Genomic DNA, 22,484 nt, shown 5'->3' with positions numbered 1-22,484 from the left:
AAATGAGACTCACACAGTGAGAAAGAGGGAAACATTTTACTCACTTACTCATATGGTCGTATAAGCACATATAGTATGAAACACATGCTGCGGTGGATTTCTCTTTCTCAAAGAGCATATGTCTATGTCAACACCGTACAGATCTCAGTCTAGCCGCTCTTTAAGCGTCTAACCCGAATTCCTCAATTTGCACGTCTCCAAGGAGTCAAAGAGGAACTCGCATCTGGCTTACTACAGGCTACATGGATGGTGGGGTAACCCATGCATAGTCCTATCAATGGATCTCATCTTAGCTCCCACTAAGGCGACATAACTTTGTATCAACCAACTTATCCCTTTGGACAAGTACCTAGGGACACAATGTCTCATCTCTACTCGCTACTTAAGCGCTAGAGGCGATCGCTCGTGTGAGTGAGCCGATCTAAGCCTGTTGACATATCTTGTGTGTGTATTAAAAACAATACGATAAAGACAAGAACTGAATCATATTGTATTAATATCCCAAAGGAAATGTTACATCTTTATGTCATTTGAAACACAAATTACATTTATAGTCTACGCAGTCCTAGATTCCTAACATGAGCCTCGAAGACATCTCTTGCTATAAGTTTCGTTAAGGGATCAGCAACCATGCGACTCGTAGAAAGATGTTTCAGAACCACTTCCTTTTGCGCTATCATGTCTATGATGTAGTGATATCTGATATCTATGTATTTGGTTCTTCCATGATACTTTGAGTCATTAGCATATGCGAGAGCTTCCATGCTATCGCAGAATATTGTCACTGGATCTGATGTATCCGTGCCAATGTCTAAATGCTTGAGGAACCTCCGTAACCAAACAGCTTCTTGAACTGCTACAGAACAAGCTATGTATTCTGCCTCCACGGTGGATAAAGCTATACAGGGTTGTTTCTTGCTGTTCCATGTAATGGCACCTTGGTTGAGCAGAAAGACATACCCAGTGGTTGATTTGAGCTCATCTAGGTCGCTGCCCCAATCGGCATCACTGTAACCTTTTAGCTGCAAATCTGAACCCTGATAGCACAGCACATAGTCCGCAATTCCCTTGAGATATCGCATAATCCTTTTGACCGCTTTCCAGTGAGCTAGTCCGGGGTTTGATTGGAATCTACTCACTAAGCCAACTGCATAGCATATGTCAGGTCGAGTACACATCATTGCGTACATCAGACTACCCACAACATTAGCATAAGGGACACGGGCCATCTTTTCCTTTACTTTTTGAGTCTTAGGACACATCACTTTAGACAAGTTCTCGCTCCTTGCAACAGGGGTGTCAATGGGTTTACATCCATTCATTAGGAAGCGCTCGAGGACTTTCTTTATGTAAGTCTGTTGAGACAAACACAAAAGTCTCTTTGAGCGATCTCTGTAGATCTTAACTCCCCGAATGTATTCTGCCTCACCCATATCCTTCATCTCAAAATTGAAGGATAACCACTCTTTTGTGGCGACTATCAACCCTTTATTATTTCTAGCTAGTAGTATGTCATCAGCATATAATGACAACATAATGAAACTCTTCTTAGACCTTTTAACATAAACACAATGATTCTCTATGATCATCGTAAACCCATTCGAGAGAATGGCTCGATGGAATCTGAGGTACCATTGTCTAGATGATTGCTTTAGGCCATATATAGATCGTTTGAGCTTGCACACTTTGCGCTCTTGACCTTTGACCACAAAACTAGTTGGTTGATCCATATAGATCTCCTCATCTAGTTCTCCATTGAGAAATGTTGTCTTAACGTCCATCTGGTAGAGTTCCAAATCCATGTTTGCTACTATAGCTAGAATCAGGCGAATTGAGGCAAACCTCACCACTGGTGAAAAAGTCTCCTCATAGTCTACACCTTCCTGTTGGGTATATCCTTTCGCCACTTAGCGAGCTTTGTACTTATCTATTGATCCATCCGACTTGCATTTGACCTTAAGAACCCATTTGTTCCCAATAGTCTTACGCCCTATTGGTAGATCAACCAGATCCCAGACCTGGTTAGTCTTTATAGATTCAATCTCATCATTAAGAGCTTTCATCCACTCATCTTTAGTAGAAGATGAGAGAGCCTCATAAATTGTCCTAGGCTCGTCATCATCATGTGGAGCTACCATAAAAGCTTCCCCTTCAATCTCAAAACGACGACGGGGAATACTTTCACGTGTGCTTCTACGCAGCTGAGGTTGTTGTGATTGATTGACAAGTGATGTGCTCCCACTTGGATTCAAATAATTTGTAGGAGCTTGAAGAATTTCTTCCTCATTCTCAACTAAATTCATTGGAACACTTTCCTCTTATTCCACAATCTCATGAAGTTCTAAACTCCTATCAACCTCACCTCTACTTGGAAACTCATCTTCAATGAAATCCACATCTCGTGACTCAATCTCAGTCACACTTCCATCAGATTGTTCACCTATTAATACATACCCTTTAGAGTGTTTTGAGTACCTTATAAAGATACACTTCTTCCCTCTAGGGCCTAACTTCTCATACTTATGAGAAAGATTGTGAACAAAACCCGTTGAACCTCATGGCCGCAAGTTACTCAAATTGGGTTTCTCGCCGGTCCATAGTTCATCTGGGGTGGAAGTTACTGATTTGGAGGGCACTCGGTTAAGAATGTAGGCAGCAGTCAAAACTGCATCCCCCCAAAAAAAAATTGGTAGGTTTGCTTGCGCCATCATTGACCTAACCATCTCAAGCAATGTTCGATTTCTCATTTCCGCCACACCATTTTACTGCGGCGTATTTGGTATCGTCAACTGTCTTTTGATTCCTTTTTCATCACAGAGCCTTTTAAATTGCTTTGAGAGATATTCTCGTCCTCGATTAGTTCTTAGAGCTTTTAAACTCTTGTCTAACTGATTCTCAATCATTCTTAGATATTGCCTAAAGCATTCCAATGCTTCAGACTTATGGGAGATTAAGTAGACATGACCGTAACGTGAAAAATCATCTATAAATGTGATGAAGTAGACACCTCCGTGTCTTGCCCTCACACTCATTGGACCACAGATGTCAGAGTGGACTAATTGCAGTGGAAAAGATGCCCTAGTGGCTTTTCCAAACGGTTTTCTCTTAGCTTTTCCCATTAGACAATGTTCACATGTGGGCAAGATGACCTTAGCGAGATTGCCTATAAGGCCTTCTCTAGCTAACCTAGTCATTCTATCTTGCCCTATATGGCGAAACCTAGCATGCCATTTATATGAATCCAAATTATCAGATGTAGAAAGAAAAGCAATTGACTCATTTATATTTGAATAATATAAATTCAATATCATAAAAACGTCTTGTAGAAAAGCATTACCATAAAACACATGGCCCAAATAAAAGGAAACATAATTGTTTTCAAATACAATACGAAAACCAAGTCTTAATAGAGTGAATACAGAAAGTAAGTTTCGTCGGATCTCGGGAGCGTATAGCACATTGTGAAGGAAAAGAGTGCGGCCACCCCGCAAGTCCAGCTTGTAGGTACCAAGTCCCAGTACCTCCACGCTAGCTCCATTCCCCACCTTGATATCACGGCTCCAAGCTGGAATCCGGCAATACTCCACGCGATACTAAATAAATCCAACTCTATCTCACGCTATGTGTTCGGTCGCTCCTAAATCAACGGTCCACACAGGATAGGAGTGAGCAACCATCACATGGCTAGTTACAAAAACAATGCGAGAAAAGTCAGAGTGTACCTTCTTCGGCTCAGTGCAGTCACAAGCGAAGTGGTCATTCTTTCCACAGTTAAAGCACTCTAATTTTGACTTGTTCTTCCCGCGCTTGCCCCTCTTGCTGCGCTGAGAAGTTCCTGATACCTTCTTAATTTGTCCAGCAGCTACGCCATTCTTGGACTTCTTGCGTTTAGACCTTGATACCTTACGCGAACCAGAATCAGCTACATAGGCCGTATGATTGGGCTTAGCAGCCTCTAGGCGCTCAGCCTCCAATTCCAAGTGACGCGAGACATCATCAAAGTCTTTGATATTCTCGTTATGCGTCAGGTTCTGGCTCATATTCTCCCAAGAATTTGGCAATGATCTTATCACTGCCTGGACTTGTTGTTCATCAGTCAGGTTGTTTCCTGTCGACTTAAGTTCGCGGATCATGGTTGACATAGCCCTAAGATGCTGCTTCATCGTGTGGTCAGAGCGCATCTTATAGGAGTCAAACCTCATGGTTAACCCACGCAACCTAGTGCATGAAGTTCCACCAAACTTCAACTTCAAAGCCTCCCACATGCTTTGGGCAGTGTCATAGATCTCGAACTCACACATTAGATCATTGTGCATGCTGCTTAACATTATTATGCGTGCACACCGACTTTTCTTAGCCCATTGAGTATAGGCTAGTTGATCTATTTTGTGTTGTTCCGAGATCGCTCAATAAGGGAGTGAGATAAGGCCTCCAAGACCTCTTGCTCATCTAAAACATATTGGATCTTACGATGCCAAATGTTGTAGTTCTCCCCATCCAATTTCTCCCCTTTGTTTAAATCGGCAACTATACTCTTGGATGTCATTTCACTACAATACGCAAAGAAGGGATATTACACACACACCTAAGAAATCTGCCGCGTCCATCCAAGTTAGAAAAAAAATAATTTAGACATGTCGCAAGATCGAAAAATCGCTAGGCTTCAGAATCATCTCTTGCGCCACAATATCCAATTATTAAATTTATAACCTAATTCCTGCGCAAATTCAAAAAAAATATGGGAGAATTAATCATAAATCTCAACCATACTCCCACTATCTTAAGTAGTCATCTAGTCTTAGTCACATGTAAAGACATAACCTACTAAAATTGCAGTAACCTTTTGGGCCAGTCTACAAGGACAGCTACTCCAACCAAAGTAACCTGTTGGGCCAGTCTACAAAGATGGTTCATATAAGACCATTATAGTCAATTTTTCTTGTTCCATCAGTGCATTTACAGTTCTTACTGGGGTCACTGTGGTCTTTTGGCTATACAGTGCATTTACAATTCTTACTGGGGTCACTGTAATTTTTTTTCAGTCTATCATTTACACTGACAATTCTAACTAAGACTACTTAGTGGGAATTTTTCTATTTTATCAATAAAGACTAATGTATAAACATTCAAGCCTAACATTCATAGACGATAAAATAATCACATATCCACATGTTCAATTCACATATACATGTAATCACATTTAATATAACAAATTAACTAAAAGATCACATGTAATTTAAAATAATGGAATAAAAAAAAATAGCATGAATATAACTATATATTCACATGTGATCAAATTTAATCTAAAACATTAAATAAAAAATCACATGTAATATAACAATATATCTTAGCATATATTAAGTCATGCAAATTTCATCCCCTCCTTTTATTTTCTGTTAAAAAAAAAATGGGCTTGATAAAGTTGGGCTAAAAAAAAATTGCCCAGTTTTTTTTTTTTTTTTATTAAACGCTGAAGGGCCGAATGGCCCAAAAACAAATTGGGCCAAGCCCAGCCCGAGTCATCAGAAAAAAAAAAACAAAAACAAAACAAAAACGTTTGAGCTGGGCCGTGAGGCCCAAGCCCATGGAAGTCAAATGACCTAATGGTCATCTTCTTCCTCCATCGGCTACTGTTCACGTGAACAGTAGCCGTTCCACAGCAGCACGCCGCTGCACCTCCGTGGTGCTCGCAGCACCTCTCTGGTGAGCGCTGCACCACGGTGGTGCGCACTGCACCTCGCTGGTGCGCGCTGCACCGCGGTGGTGGGCGCAGCACCTCGCTGGTGAGCGCAGCACCGTGCTGGTGCTCGCTGCACCTTGCGGTGGTGCGCGCAGCACCACTGCGTTGGTGCTCGCAGCACCACCTGGTGCGCGCAGCGCCTTGCGGTGGTGCACGCAGCACCACTGCGTTGGTGCTCGCAGCACCACCTGGTGCGCATTTTTTTTTTTAAACAGATAAAAAAAAAAAAGAGGATAAAAAAGAACACCATACAAATCTCAAGCATATGCGAGAAAATATTATAAACTGGAAGCAATTTAAAAAATAGCTTTGATACCAATGTTAGAATGCACAGCGGAAAAATACCTCAAACTCAGCTTAAAGAATTGCTCCACAAGTTTTTGCAGATTGATAAACTCCAAGCGTTTCCTCTTAGTGGCGACAGTGTACTTCGTAGTATGGAACTAAAGTAACACTTAACAAATCTACAGCCTAAGTATTTTATCAAGAGAGAACAAAAAGAGAGAGAGTCTTTTTCTACTTTTCAGATGGTGCCAAAAACACAATTGAGGAGGACTATATAGTCCTCCTATGCACGGCTGGCCTTAAAGGCCAGCCTTCAATTGTGTCATGGAACGGCAGTAACGCATGGCTTTAAGCCATGCGTTACAAGCAGGAGGGGGTCAGCCCCAGGTGGGCGCCCCTCCATCTAATAGTCACAAAACCAAACCATCTCATACCATTTAATTATTACAACTTTTTCAAACTCCCATACAAAATATTATAAATAATTCAACTTTTTCAAATTTCAAAACAAAAATTATATTAAAAAAATATTTTATTCAACTTTTAACAAAGCATCTCATCTCATCTCATTTGAACTGCGTAACCAAAAGATGCCTTATTTTTATTTTTTTTATTTTTTTTTTAAATTGATTTTTTTTTCTTCTTAAATTTATTGAGTTTTTCTACTCATCATCTATACACCACACATATAGTAAGAAAAAAAAATTAAAAAATTATGTATAGCATGGAGATGATGAGTAAAACTTTTCTATTATTATTAGTTTCTAATTTTTAATAAGTAGCAATAACCTATATAAAAATTGATTGTTCTCTTGAAAAATTTATGACACGGCTCGATTTGGGCTTAAGCCTGGGGCGGGGAAAGACTAATGGGCCCTCACTCTCGTCCACGCAAAGAAAATTCTTGTATTTGGGATTGGGCCTTTGAAATAGAGTAACCCCAAACTAACCTCCAAGCTTGGCTGACTAGGCTTCTCGCTAGCCCAGCTTAATTACATGCAAGTGCAACCTTAAAAACTCTCTGATTCTGCAACACCCAATCCCAATTACTCACGCTAGATGCACGTGATTGCAGAAAAATTAACAGTTTATAATCATGAAAAAGATGCTTGTGTAGCTAACCATATGCTTGGCTTCAATCTTCATCTCTCTTGACCCACACTAAATCTTCATTGATATTCATTTATATTTTGTTAACATGGTTTGAATATATTTTTGTTACATTGTGATCCTGACATGAAATCTTGAATCCACTTTTCATCAGCTTTTAATCTTTTTGGCTACGTTTAGATGTTGAAATGATTTCAGATGATATGTGAATAGTAATGAAAAATTAGTGAATAGTAGTAAAAAAGTAATGAATAATTTATAAATAGTAATAAACTGTTTATGCAAAGTAGTGAAGTAATCTCAAACTACCTTCACTTACTAAACACAACCTAATTAGCATATTATTAGTGTAAGGGGATTTTCCCTCGTCTAGACCCAGCGAGCATGTGAATGAAATCCAAGGGAATTAAAACCAAAGGCACAGCCCAGAATAAACAAAGTCTTCAACCCGGCCTATGGGTAGGGTCCTCTAGACGCAACCTACAGGAGGGAGTGTGCTGCAAGAGATGAGACTCGTCAATCTGAAGGCCCCTCGAGTAGTTTCCAGCTCTCAAATGTTCGTTCGCATAGCAGGAGTAATGTGCGGGGAACCCTCGATCTTCTGACAGAAAGATATCAACGGATTACAAAGGAGACTGTCTGGGATAAGGAAATTGAAAACCAAGCTGCATTAATGGCACCACTATCCGAGCTACACGCCACATTAATGACGTAGTCGTAGAGCCATGTCGCATTAAAAGACTCTGACATAGGGAACAGTACGAAGGATGTAGACTCCATGAGACAAACATGATCTGTCCCCCCAGGCTTATGGTATAAATAGCAGGTCTCATGTACGAGAATATTCTCTCTGACCCCTAGGCTTTTTTACTTATTTACAAACTTTCGTGAATACTTACTAACTTTGACATCGGAGACTCTTCGGCCCCAAGGCCACCTCTCCTAGTTACCTTTTTTCCTATCTTTTACAGACCCATTTTGGAAAACATGAGTTGTCCGAACCTGGTCCTAAGGTGTACGAAATATGACGTTAACAATTAGCTTGTTCACTTCAGCCAACTAAGGACTATTTATTGCACGTAAGCTCCAAATTTAGTATTAAGAAATTTTGCATATATAGTTTTAAATCTTAAATTTGTTATTATCCCTTCTAGTAAGGAATGATTTGATTAATATGATTAAATTATCTATTGCATTGATAATATATTGATATTTGAATGTATTTATATCTTCATCTATCCCAAACATAGGGAACTCAAACGTCAGACTGGATGCCAAATCGAGCCGTTAAGGAGGAAGATCAAAATCAAAAAAGGTCACGAGGTTAGAAAGGGCTTGACCCATGAAACCCTCGAGGTCGTGAAGACCTGGAGAAGGCACACGTGTTGGTGAACGACTGGGGGTAGAAGGCGGGGTACCCTGAGATTGGTTAGCCATGGGGGAGGCGCCAACACCTGTGCCCATAACCCCCCTTTTTGCCGAGGCGTACCTGTAGTAGCAAGGCGAGGGTGCTTCCACGAGGCCTTTGGCGTAGACTCAGAGGAAGGCTTCGTTGGGGGAGATGGCGCAACGACCTTTGTTAGAAAAATGCGACCCTTGACCTTCGAACGTTCAAACATTACCAAGAAAAGATCAATATTGCCGGGTGTTAAAAGGAACTCAGTCCGAATCTCGTCCTTATGCTCAGCCGCCTAGGCGGCGACCATGACGACACGGGATTGCTCTTGTTCAGACAGAGGGTCCAAAGTCACCACCAAGCCTTTCTCGTTGAGAACCTTACTCCAAGAGGCTCTAATAGGGTAGTCTTGGCGGATAGCCTCTGAATTGAAAAATTCCCAAACTACGCCAGAGACAAAGAAGAACTTCCTTGTCTATTGCTTGGCGTTTGAATGGTGACTCTCAAAACGAGACAACTGTTGATTCTTAATCTGAAAGTTACAAATGTTGCCTGAAGCGCTCCTCAAAGAATAAAACGCCAAGAACTCTCAAGTGGTTAAATTTGGATATTCTTCCCGAGCGGGTTCCAAAACCAAATGAAACACGATGTAAGAACAAAGAAGAACCAGTCATGTGTGAGAATGAAGCTGCGCAGAGGCTAGCCTCGAAAGATCAAGAACGTCACATACTGGGCGACATAAAGGAAATTGCAAACCGTGGGTGAGGGTAGAGACAAGAAGAGCAACCTTTACGGCGAACCCTTCTTCATCGATGCAACCATGATGAGGGAGTTCCAGGAGTATTGAGTCTAGAATCCAGTAGGTGTTGCACAGATTTGCCAAGTCCCTAGCAGTAATGGTGGAACGCCACCCAAAACCTTCATAGCATGGGATGTCTTTAGCAAAGGAAGACTCTAGGACAGAAGGGGTTTGGGATGTTTTTTGTTAGGCCATGGGGATGACAAAGAAGCAAAGAGAATGAGAAAATGAGAGAGTGAAGAAGCAGAGTGAAAGGAAAAGATGAGAGAGGTCAGGGTCACAGATAAAGAATCCGAGATAGTGGGGTCTCAAGAACGTAAAGAAGACAGGAAGAAATCGGGGAGAAGATAAAAGTTGGGATCATGCAATCAATCAAACTCAATCAAAAAGTTTCTAAAAATCGAAATGAAAAGTATCTCATGTTTGTTGAGGAATAGTCTCACATTGCCTGTGCACAAAGTCTTGGGCATGTATATAAAGAATGAGCAATCATCTCTTGTAGAATCAGTTTTATGAGATGAGTTAAGCCCCTAAATTTTTTCATGGTATCAGAGTCTACCGCAGGACGAATAAGGACCCACACTACTTATCTCATGACAATGACTAAAAAAAATACTAGTCTGCACATGAGGGAGGGTATTGAGTAATAATATCACATTGTTTGTGGATAAGGTCTTAAGCATGTTTATAAAGAATGAGCAATCATCTCTTGTAGAACTAGTTTTTTTAGATGAGTTAGGCCCATGAATTTCTTCAATATTTTAATAAAAACTCAACCAAAATCAGAGGCAAAAATTGATATGGCTTCTAGCTACCTTAAAAACAGAGGAAAAAAATTAATACCTTATCTAGCTACTGCAAAAAGAGGCAAAAATTAATATGATTTCTACAATATCTATAGGTACTATAATAAAAAACAGAGGAAATATGAAGTCAAAATAATCTACAAGTTTGCATACTTCATACCATCTTAGAGCTTTGCTTAAAGTTGGCATTACATTATTAGCTCGAAAAACTACTAGACCCTTTTGTGATCAGGAGTTTCTGGTTACTTCTGTTTTGTGAAGGGCTTTTAGATTTTCGATTTTGTTTTTTGGGAGATAAGGAGCTGGTGGTGATGATGATGAGGGTGATTCATGGGTAGTAGAACGGTGAAGATTGGTGCAGAAGATGATAGTAGAGTTATGACTGGGATGCCGAGCTTCGTTCCTGCAATACCCAATTCCAATTCCCAGTATATTCCTTCTTTTCCTCTCTTCACCTTTAATTTGGATTTTGCTTTGAAATTTACTTGGCATAAATTTTCATTGTTTCCTGACGATATTTCAATATATATATATAGTTTCAAAGTAAGTTCTGGAATGGTTCAACAGTTCTGGCATAATACCTGTTATGTGATGGATGTGCTTTTGTAGTGTAAATTCTATTGGTACATAAGGGAAAGTCCTGTATGCTGCGGAAATTTGAATCCTATGCTCCTTCAAGTTGATAGCAAAGTTTGGGCGAGTCAAGACCTTTTGATTTTGATTTTGTTGTTAATTAGGATATGAGCGGAAGAATCCTCCACTAACTGAATGTAATTATGATATTTGGTTTTGTTGAGATTAGTTCACCATGTTCAGAAGCTCTTTTCTTGAGTTTTCTGGAACTTTCTTGGCAAACAAATATAAATGGTTCATCTTGTTATATCGTAGGATGCATCTAGGGTCATTGTTTCTTTCTAACAACATAGGAATGCATCTGATTGCATTGTGGTTTTAATGCTTTTAGTCAAAACAATAGTGTGGGGAAGGGGTTTGAATATATAGGTTAACAACTGGCATCTCTATTATTTCAGTGGTCTGCAAATACAAGCATTTGAACCGATTCATCCCTTTTAAAGCATTTCATTAGAGCATTCTAATGATCAATTTTCGTCCCCCTGTTTATTTGGTGTATATTTTCACATCCAGATTCTGTAAATGTTGAACGTTTATTTATGATTTTGTATGGATAGCTATTTTCTTTGCTACCTTTAGCTTTTAGACCTGACTGGGTAATATGGATGTGGTATAACCACTCAGTGAGCATCCAAAGCAATCAACTCTGGTCTTCATATTTCTGTAAAAAAAAAAAAAACTCTGGTCTTCATATTAATGCTTTTTGAGTACTTAAGTCTTCTTTGTTCTTTTTGAATCACATATATGTTTCACTCGCGTCACCACAAAACTAAAGTCTTTTAATTATTATCTGATTAATTTTAATATATATATATATATACATTAAATAAATTTTACAATATTTAATATTATCCGTATCATAAAAAGATCACATTAAAATAAATATATAAATTAACATTACTTTATATTTTACACTGAGAAAGACATGAAACTGATCAAAGATAAATTAACATTACTTTATAACATTAAATTTTTTATTGTAACTCTTTTTTATTGTAGATGTGTACCCTGTAAAATGATCAAAGATGAATAACAAGCGCATAAGTTTTTTTTTATCTATTTCAATCCATCAATATTAGACTTTTGGTTTCTATATTTACTAAAATTTACTTTTTGTTTTTATTCATTAAATTATTCATTAATCATTTTTATTAAAACATATCATTTTTGTAGAAAATAGGGTTTCACTATGATAGATTTTGAAGAAAGGAAGGAAAGGAGTTTTCTGGAAAAAATATTCTATTTGCATTGAAATGTTATGGATGTACAGTAGAGTGTTTATAGACACATTGCAGCCTTAACAGAGTACATAGGCGCATGATATTAAGCAGCTGGTGCGCTGCTGTAACCGAATGCTTTACAGAGTTTGTTAGAATATTTCAGAGCACTACAATATAGTCAATCAAATTCTTACAACACAATCACAAGAATAAAATCTCAGCCTAGTCTACGTGACTCCAGAAACTTCCAGTGGATGAGCTGATTTGGTGGAGTCTTGCTGAATCATTTGTGAGCTGGAGATGACCTGTTCAATACGCCTCTGCGAGCCAAACGGCATGTCAATGATAGTGAGGCTCGTCCTTAGTGTGTGAAACCGAGAGGAGAGTAGAGGTTTGGTTAGAATGTCAGCCAATTGGTCTTTGGAAGGAAGAAATGCAACCTAAAGTGATTTCACAGCGACTCGATCACGAACAAAGTGGTAATCAATTTCCATATGCTTTGTGCGGGAGTCAAGAACTAGATTGATTGATAGGTAGGTAGCTCCAAGATTATCACACCAAAGTAAGGGAGATTTGGGAAGGAATACAATACATGGAGTTCCTTAAGAAGGGACTGGATCCAAAGTAATTCAGAGGTGGTATTGCCTAGAGACTTATATTCAGCCTCCTTGCTTGAGCGAGCAACAATGCATTGTTTGCGGGAGCTTCAAGAGATTAAATTCTGACCAAGGAAAATGCAATAACCACTGGTAGAGCGGTGGTCATCAGGACAACCTGCCCAATCCGCATCAGAGAAGGCTTGAAGTTGAAGATTAGATGATTTGTGAAGGAAGAGACCAAAATTTATGGCCTGCTTGAGATACCGAAGGAGGCGATTTATAGCCTGCCAATGAGTGTATTTTGGACAGTGCATAAATTGGCAGATTTTATTAACAGTGAAGGTGATGTCAAGACGGGTCAATGATAGATATTGGAGACTGCCGACAACACTCCGATAGAGTGTTTGATCAGCAAATGAGGGAGTATTAGATAGTGAAAGACGAGTTGAGGCAGCCATTGGAAATGTTACTCCTTTGGCAGAGAGCATATTGGTGCGACACAGTAAATCATGAATATATTTGCGCTAAGAGAGATGAATTCCATTTGAAAAATAGGATATTTCAAACCCAAGAAAATAAGACAACTTCCCTAAATCTTTGACAGGAAAAGCCGAACTAAGAAAGATTACAAGACTATCAATTTGTGTTTGATCTGAACTGGTGACAACAATGTCATCAACATAGATTAAAACATAGATTAAAACGGATTGAGAAGAGTAAATGAACAAAGAAGGATCGGACTTGGAAGGAGTAAAACCGAATTCACACAATCGAGAACTGAGTTGGGCGAACCAAGCTCGGGGAGCTTGTTTAAGGCCATAAATGGCCTTCTTCAAACAACAAACATAATCAGGATATTCAGGATGAACAAACCCTATGGGTTGAGACATATAAACTGACTCATTGAGATCGCCGTGTAAAAGGCATTTTGGATGTCAAGTTGGTGAAGAGGCCAACCGTGAGATACGGCCAAGGAAAGAGCAACTCGAATAGTGATGGGTTTTACAACAGGACTAAATATTTCAGAGTAGTCAATACCTTCCTGTTGGTGAAACCCTTTGGCAACAAGTCTCGCTTTGCGCCGTTTTATGGTGTCGTTGGCTCTATGATTTGTACGAAACGTCCACATGCAGCCAACAATGTTAGAGGAAGGGGAGGGGGGAACAAGTGTCCAGGTTTGGCTCTGGATGAGAGCCTTGAATTCTGTAGTCATGGCATCACGCCATTCTGGGAACCGAGAAGCAATGGTATACGATTGTGGTTCATCGGGGATTTGAAGAGAAGCATTGAGATAGTGGCGAGATGGAGGATACAAGATTTGACTATCGGTGAAGATTTTGGGGCTAGAGGAGTTTGTTTTAGAATGGGTGACGATGGGAGATCGAGGTGGGGGTGGATTGGAGTCTTGAGGAGAATCTATGGAAGCAGAGCTTGAAGACGAAGAAGAGTCTGGAGAGTTCGGGGAGACAACAACAGGGCTTGGAGTCGGGCTGTCATTAGAGAGTTGAGTGGGTGGGCTTTCAGATGAGAGAGAGTGAGATGGGCCGTGGGTGGTTGGTAATGAGACTGGTAAGAGTGTTTGAGTTTGTTGGGGAGAATGAGAGCCTAGTGTTGAATGAGAAGCATACGAAAAATATTTTTCATTGAATACTACATCACGAGAGATGTACATTCTAGTTGAGGGAAGGTGAAGACATTTGTAACCTTTATGCATAGGACTCTAGCCAAGAAAAAGACATGGAAGGGAGCGGAAATCAATTTTGTGATTATTGTAAGGACGGAGATTGGGCCAACATTGAGACCCAAACACCTTAAGAAAAGAGTAATCGGGTTCTTGATTGTAGAGAAGGAGATGAGGGGATTTATTTTTGAGAGATGGTGAAGGGAAAAGACTAATCAAATAGGCTGTGGTTTGAAAAGCATCCGCTCAAAATTGAAAAGGTAGAGATGCCATAGCTAAAAGGGTAAGACCCATTTCTACAATGTGACGGTGTTTCCTCTCAACCACACCATTTTGTTGGTGGGTATGAGGACAAGAAAGACGGTGCATAATGCCTTGAGAACTTAGAACATTTGTGAGAGGACAAAATTCACCACTCCAATCACTTTGGAGAATTTTTATTTTGGCATTTACTAAACATTCAACATATTTTTGGAAAATGAGAAAGGTGGACGTTGCATCTCCCTTAGATGCAAGGGGATAAAACCATGTATAACGACTATAGTCATCCAGAGAAGAAATGTAATACCGAAAACCATCTCTTGATAAGTGAGGGGATGGACCCCAAATGTCTACAAAGATTAAATGTAAAGGTCTTGTGGACCAATTAATGGAATGTTTAAAAGATAATTGCCTACACTTGGCAAGAGGACAACTATTACAAAAGCAGTCCAGCTAAGAAGGAACAAAAGGTAAACATTTGGTGTGCAAAATGTGGCAGACAAGTCGAAGAGAGGGATGACCAAGTCTGTGGTGCCACTAATCCACAGTTGTTCGTTCACCAAGAAGCACTAGATGATCTAATGAATAACTAGAAGGAGGAGGGAAATGATAAAGTCCATTATGCGCAAGGCCTTGAATTAAAATTGCTCCCGTCCGTTTGTCCTTCACATAGAAAAATGAGTCATGAAACTCAAAAAAGACGGCATTATCAGAACAAAAACGATTGACTGAAACAAGATTTTTGGTAATTTGCAGAACAAATAAAAGATTTCGAAGAAGAAATTTGGAATGAGAGGAAGAGAGAGAGGAATCACCGAAATGAGAAATGGGTAGAGCAGTACCATCTCCAACTTTGATTTGTTCAGGGCCAGAGTAAGCATCAGATGAGATGTTCAGATTTTGGAAGTCCGATGTGATGTGGTTCGTAGCAGCAGAGTCAGGATACCATTGTTTGTCAGTTGCTGATTGAGTATTTGTGTACTGGGCAGACAAAGAACGCAGAGGGTCATATTGATATGTCTGGTCGAACCTATGATAGCATTGCAGGGCGACATGGCCTATTTTTTGATACACTTGGCAAGTGGGCTTGTTGTGTTGTTGCGGGGAGGTCTGTTGAAAAGGAGTAAAGGAGCAACCACCACATTGATTGCCTCGGGATGCTCGAGAAGAGGAGTTGGTTGTGAGATTAATAAAAGGGGTAGGAAGCAGACCTTGTCGCATTGATGTAAGAGAGATGCGGCTTTCTAAGGTGAGAAGTAAATTAAAAAGTTCCGCAGATGAGATTGGGGTGGCACGGGTAGTTACAGAAATAACAAAGGTTTCAAACTCAGAGTTGAGTCCATTTAGAAGATAAGAAACAACTTCAGAGTCTCTCAATGGTTCGCCCGCAGCAGTCATAATGTCAGAAAGAAGACGAACCTTGCGATAATAGTCTGTGATTGAGAGAGAACCCTTTTTAAGATTTGTGAGCTAATGTCTTATTTGAAAAATTTTAGCTTGGGACTGGGAGGTAAACATCGGTTCAAGATTTATCCAGAGTTCCCTAGATGTGCGAGAGGCTATAGCCTGAGCCATAATAGTTTCTGTAAGGGAAGAGAGAAGAGCACTGAGTAAGAATTGGTCGGTGCCACGCCATTGAAGGTAGGCAGGATTGGTTTGGGTTGAGGAAGAAATTGATGATGAGGGAGAGGGAGCTGGTAGAACAGGAGGTGGTAGGGGAAAAGAACTATCAATAAATTGATATAGCTCTTGGCCATGGAGGTAGGGAATAATCTGGGCTTTCTAGAGAAGGTAGTTATCAGATCCAAGTTTGACAGAGACAATATAGGAAAGATTGGTTGGAAACTGGAAGGTAGGGATAGGTCTTTATCAGAGGAGGGAGTAGGATTTTCGCCAGCCATGGATAGGCGTTAGTCGTAGTCCAGCTCTGGTACCATGATATATTTTGAAGAAATGAAGGAAAAGAAAAAAATATTCTATTTGCATTGAAATGTTATGAATGTATAGTGGAGTGTTTATAGACACATTGCAGTCTTAACAGAGTACATAGGCGCATGATATTAAGCAGCTGGTGCGCTGCTGTAACCAAATGCTTTATAGAGTTTGTTAGAATAATTCAGAGCACTACAATACAATCAATCAGATTCTTACAACACAATCACAAGACTAAAATCTCAGCCTAGTCTACGTGACTCCAGAATCTTCCAGTGGATGAGCTGATTTGGTGGAGTCTTGCTGAATCATTTGTGAGCTGGAGATGACCTGTTCAATACACTTAACTAGGCAACGTGCAAAGCACGTTGCTCCCTACCTAGTATGTGTATATATATATATATATATATATATTTACATGCAATATTAATTCCCTCGTTTCCGGAGATTTGTATGTGTGCATGTGTATGTGTGTGTGTGTACGGTCAAATACTTTTTAATGGCCTTTGTTAAACTGATCATGCAATCAAAAGAAGCCGTAAGGTACAATTTATAAGCAATTCAATCATCATATATTTATGCCTCCTACTTAATTAATGCCACGCATCGTGTTTAATTTTATGTAAAATCCTTCGAGATATCTCAGATGGAAGTTCTGGTCCGGGCATATTTCGATGAAGCCAAATCTTTTCGTGTAAAACACATCCCAACCCTCGAGGAATATATGCGAGTCGAACTAGTAACCTCTGGCTATCCCATGCAGAATCATGTCATTTCTTGGCATGGGTGAGATAGTTGTTAAATGTTAAAGTAATTTTCTAGAATTCATATCCATTTCTATTTTGAGAAATATAGTGAGGTATTTATGTAATTTTGAGCATTGGACACACTTGACATGTATAATGCATTCTACATTGTGTCATATCATTCTACATTGTGTTATATGACACAATGTCACTCTTTCGTTCCTAGCCATTATACTTCACCATTTCCTATATTGACTACATACACTCCATTCACATACTTGATATCATTCCATGAACTTAGACCCTCCACTTCTTCCAATACAACTCTTTACATTTATAGCCAATCCTAATCATTTCTCTTGTGCAAATTCGTACTCCCTTCTTGGGCTCATAAAAAGTCATACTTATCTTGTTGGATAAGTGCATGTGAGAATGCTCTAGAACCATCTCTCAACCTCTATTATATATACTCTAGGTTAACTTCCAAGCAATTCATTCCCTCATACCCCACCAAAGGTTCCCAAAAAGTGAGTGATATCTATTATCTAGGCTCTTGGATGACATCAAGTCGCATAAGGTATGTGACCAATAATTGCTCCGATAACGATCAAAATGTGAAATTATCAAAATACTCCATATTTTAAACTAAATGGATGTTATAATTAGGTGTTTGATCTCTATGTGATCTCTTATTATTATACTAAATCTTTTTAATATATATGCAGGAAAAAACTACGTTTGCAATTTGAACAAGAGAGAGAGCATGCTGCCTCAACCGTTGAATGCGACACGAAGATGTATGGTGTCTGAGAAGAAGTGGCGCCATATGATGATCAACAGGATCAACTCAGCATGCATGCAAGTTTCTGATGGATGGAAGGATATCAATGAGGATTTTGTGAGGCCTACTGCTGTACAAATGGCCTTTTGCGCATTCTCAATCTTTCACGAGCAATAGATGTCATATACGTACAAGGACGGAGATGGATACACCCATGTGGGAAAAGAGATGAAAGCTTATAAGGTTGATCATGATGTAGTTTAAAATATCATACGTAAATGAGCCAGGTTTCAATACCCTTAATTGTGTTAACTTACATCGAGCATATTATATATATACTAGTTACTATTGTATTTCAATTATATATATATATACTAGTTACGATCACACATGCTAGTTTTCTCCGCCCTGACATAAGTACGTACTCAGGTCAAAACATGTGCTATTAACTCCAAATATTGATCCTTGTTAGATTTTTCCAACACCGTATCTATGAATAATATATGTTATCTGCAGGCAAGCAGCCATGCAAGACAGGGTCGTAAGTCAACAGTTTGAGCATGAGTTTTACAAACTAATGCGCCTTTGTAAAGTCCGCATGCATGCAGAGGCACGTGTAGTGGAAGGTTGAATTTGATGATGCACTACAAGAAAAAAGAAAAAAGAGTATTTTATTTTTTTGCGATGCAAATGATTATTTATAATAAAAATAGACTCATTTTAGTTGAAAATAATCACTTCGCTAAAACTAATTAGTCGTAAATAAATAATTTTTTTATAATGGCGTGAAATTAATCACAAAGAAAGAGAGTTGGAGTCAAGATTTTAATTTTACGTGTCATACTAGAAGTGATCAAGATTGTTAGTGCAGCTAGCATGACAAGAAAATTACTTATTTGTGATCAGTTAATTTTAGGGAAATGACTATTTACAGTTAAAATAAATCTGTTTTGATCACAAATAATCTTTTTGTCGTAATTAAATAGTCATAAAAATTTATTTTTCTTGTAATGACAGGGTAAAGTATTGCTCGGTCACTAAAGAATTAAAAAGACTTTTCCCAGTGCCAATTCGTACCTAATACGCTGGAATATAGCCGTGGGGTATTTTTTTATTCGGAGTAGTCCGTATTCAATCAATTTGATTCTCGGCCCAGAAATTCAAAGGTGGCAGCTGGCGAGATATTTAATCAAACCGCGCGTTTGCGTATAATTATCAATATAAATTTTATTATGGATTTCAAGTATAATTTATTAAAACGTGCGATACAGGTTAACGCCATTCCATTCGTCGTTTACAGCACTAATCTTTGATCTATAAATACCTGAACCCGCAATCTGTTTATCTCATACTGGAACTGAAAGCACTAGTGTTAAGTGCCATTTAGCCACCCCATCTCCAATACTACGTACGGTGCCAATTACCTTCTAAAATGTCTCTTCAAGTTTCAGCAGTAGCTGCTCCAACAGCTCAGAATCATGTTATGCCAGAAATTAACCGTCGCTCAGCAAATTTTCAACCCAGCATTTGGGGTGACCATTTCCTCTCATATGCTTCTGAATTCCTGGTAATTAAAGATTGATATGTATCGTGTTTATATTAATTACTACATCATCATGTGTTTGAACTCTCGTTAATCAAACACTACTTTCGCATTTCTCAGTGTAACTAACACTAGCTTATAAGCCCTTACTTTTCAAGGGATAATATTTTAATCTTGAAAGTATGATATTATTCCATGGACGAGTCACAGTGCATATATACTTTTTGCTCGTACAGGAAACTGATGTGAAAATGAGGCAACAAATTGAGGAATTGAAGGAAAATGTGAGGACGATGCTCACCGCTACGGTTGAGAAGCCTTCACAAAAACTGAACTTGGTTGATGCAATTCAGCGCTTAGGCGTGTCTTACCATTTCGACAATGAGATTCAAGCAATTCTGCAACAACTGCAGAAGACTCATGAAAGTGATGACCCTGAAAATAATGATGACCTCTACACTGTTGCCCTGCTGTTTCGACTACTTAGACAAGACGGCTATTACGTTTCGTGTGGTAAAAAGTACTAACTTGCTTCAATTCCTTTCTATAGGTTTGCAGAATTCTTTTTCAGTGGAAACATAATCAACTAATTAAAGGTTTTAAAAGTAAAAGACAAAACCCGTTTTACGGTTATGGGATTAAAAAGTGCCTAACAGTACTATTTTATATTAATCTCCTTCCATGGGGTGACTCATTTGATGTCATTGGAATATTGTGAGGCAGATATGTTCAACAAGTTCAAGGACATCAAAGGGAATTTTAAGGGATCGCTTTGCAATGATGTGAAAGGAATTTTAAGCTTGTATGAAGCCACACATCTCCGAGTAAAAGGTGAAGATATATTGGATGAGGCTCTTGTCTTCACTACCACACATCTTGATCAGTCTGTTTGCGGGCCTCTAGCAGCACAAGTAACCCATGCCTTGAAACAGCCTATCCGGAAAGGACTACAAAGGCTAGAGGCAAGGCATTACTTTTCTGTATACCAAGAAGACGCTTCACATGATAAAGTTCTTCTTAAGTTTGCAAAGTTGGATTTCAACCTATTGCAGAAAGTGCACCAGAAAGAACTTGCTGGCATTGCCAGGTCAGTTATTACGCTCCATCTCAGAGTGCTTGCAAGTACTGTGAGTAAGCTAGCAGCTTGTGCATGATGATATGACAATTGTAGGTAATTGATAGAATGATTCTTTTAAATTATGTTTTACAGCTGGTGGAAAGACTTGGACTTTCCAAGGAAGCTACCCTTTATCAGAGACAGGGTGGTTGAGTGCTATTTTTGGATACTGGGAGTGTACTTTGAGCCCAAATATTGCTCTGCTAGGAGGATTCTAGCCAAAGTGATCTCCATGACCTCTGTTATTGATGATATCTATGATGTGTATGGTACAATTGAAGAACTTGACCTCTTTACTGAAGCAATCGAGAGGTTGAGATTAAAGACACATCCTGATCATATTTGCATTTATTTTTTATTTTTTTCTGATTAATTGGAGAAACTACCGATTTTACAGGTGGGATATGAGTGCTGCAGATAAACTCCCGGAGTACATGAAGATGAGTTACCAGGCACTCCTAGACGTTTACACTGAAATGGAGCAAAACCTAGGAAAAGAAAAATCGTATCGTGTTCACTATGCAATAGAAGCAGTAAGCATCATAGTTTTTATATTCAGAGAAATTAAGCAAAAAAACAAACAAACATATATAAATATATAACAGGAAATATCATGTTTGACTATATTATATGTTTCAAAAACATTAGTATTTGTTCTGATTGTGAATTGCTTGTATCTACGTACGTACGTTGTCTCAGATGAAGAATCAAGTTAGGGCATACCACCATGAAGCCAAATGGTTCCACCAGAAAAGCATACCAACAATGGACGAATATATGCCCCCTGCACTTGTTTCCTCTGGCTACCCAATGTTAGCAACCACATCCTTAGTCGGAATGGGAGAACTTGTCACGAAGGATTCCTTCGAATGGTTGTTCAGTGGCCCTAAAATTGTCACAGCTTCAACAATGGTTGCCCGACTCCTGAATGACATCGTGTCACACAAGGTTTAATTATTTATCTTCTTTTTGTTCTTTATAATAATAATTTATAAAATCGTCCTATTAATTAATTATACTAACATATATAGACGATTCTTCAACAATAATGCTTGCAGTTTGAGCAAAAGAGAGGGCACGTTGCTTCGGCAGTAGAATGCTACATGTCACAGCATGGTGTTACAGAGGAAGAAGCAGCCCATGAATTGAGGAAACAAGTGACAGATGCATGGGAGGATATTAACAAAGAGTGCCTCTACCCAACCGAAGTCCCCATGCCAATTCTCATGCGAGTTCTCAACCTTGCACGTGTCTGTGATGTCGTGTACAAGGACGAAGATGGCTACACACATGGTGGAATTGTGCTCAAAGATTTTGTAGCGTCTTTAATGGTGGATCCTGTGCCCTTATAAGTTGCATGGACGACCTCTGCATCGGTGTCTAGCTGTCGATCACATTAAGGAATAGTTGATAGGATTACGTTTACGTGTTAATAAAGAAAAAGAAAATGGCCCTAGCTGTAGAATAAATTAATTAGTTTATAAGCAGATTGCTCGACACATGCATGATCTAAATATACAAGGTCGGGGCCGGGAGACCATAGAAAATACGAAAAATTTCTTGGTCTTGTTCTTCTTATATATATTCTTCTGACATGACAGTTTTAGTAGTTGTTCAAACTTAAGTTGAATAAAGTGATCGATTCGAGTTGCAAACACCTGTATAAAAATTGATCGTTCTCTTGAAAGATTTATGACACGGCTCGATTCGGACTTAAGCCTGGGGCGGGGAAAGACTAATGGGCCTTCGGTCTCGTTCTCGCAATGAAAATTCTTGTATTTGGGACTCGGCCTATGAAATAGAGTAACCCCAAACCAACATCCAGGCTTGGCTGA

General features: G+C 39.1%; 1 protein-coding gene across 1 annotated transcript; it reads left to right on the top strand.

Annotated features, from left to right (window-relative positions):
- The first annotated feature begins 19,395 nt into the window (after positions 1-19,395).
- On the top strand, positions 19,396-22,170 carry LOC121235935 ((-)-germacrene D synthase-like). The gene is made up of 7 exons (XM_041132378.1): positions 19,396-19,556; positions 19,769-20,045; positions 20,256-20,619; positions 20,743-20,961; positions 21,047-21,182; positions 21,349-21,597; positions 21,708-22,170. The coding sequence occupies exons 1-7, from the start codon at positions 19,422-19,424 to the stop codon at positions 21,999-22,001; spliced, it is 1,674 nt and encodes a 557-aa protein (XP_040988312.1). The 5' UTR covers positions 19,396-19,421; the 3' UTR covers positions 22,002-22,170.
- Positions 22,171-22,484: the final 314 nt, after the last annotated feature.

Source organism: Juglans microcarpa x Juglans regia, chromosome 6D (assembly GCF_004785595.1).
Source record: "Juglans microcarpa x Juglans regia isolate MS1-56 chromosome 6D, Jm3101_v1.0, whole genome shotgun sequence".
NCBI lineage: Eukaryota > Viridiplantae > Streptophyta > Magnoliopsida > Fagales > Juglandaceae > Juglans > Juglans microcarpa x Juglans regia.
This window is presented reverse-complemented; position numbering and strand designations above follow the sequence as displayed.

Bases quoted from the DNA above. Each gene is read 5' to 3' on its own strand.
- LOC121235935 (XM_041132378.1), top strand. From the start codon at position 19,422: ATGTCTCTTCAAGTTTCAGCAGTAGCTGCTCCAACAGCTCAGAATCAT. The intron at 20,046-20,255 runs GTAAAAAGTACT...ATTGTGAGGCAG, and splicing joins CGGCTATTACGTTTCGTGTG to ATATGTTCAACAAGTTCAAG. The intron at 21,598-21,707 runs GTTTAATTATTT...TAATGCTTGCAG, and splicing joins ATGACATCGTGTCACACAAG to TTTGAGCAAAAGAGAGGGCA.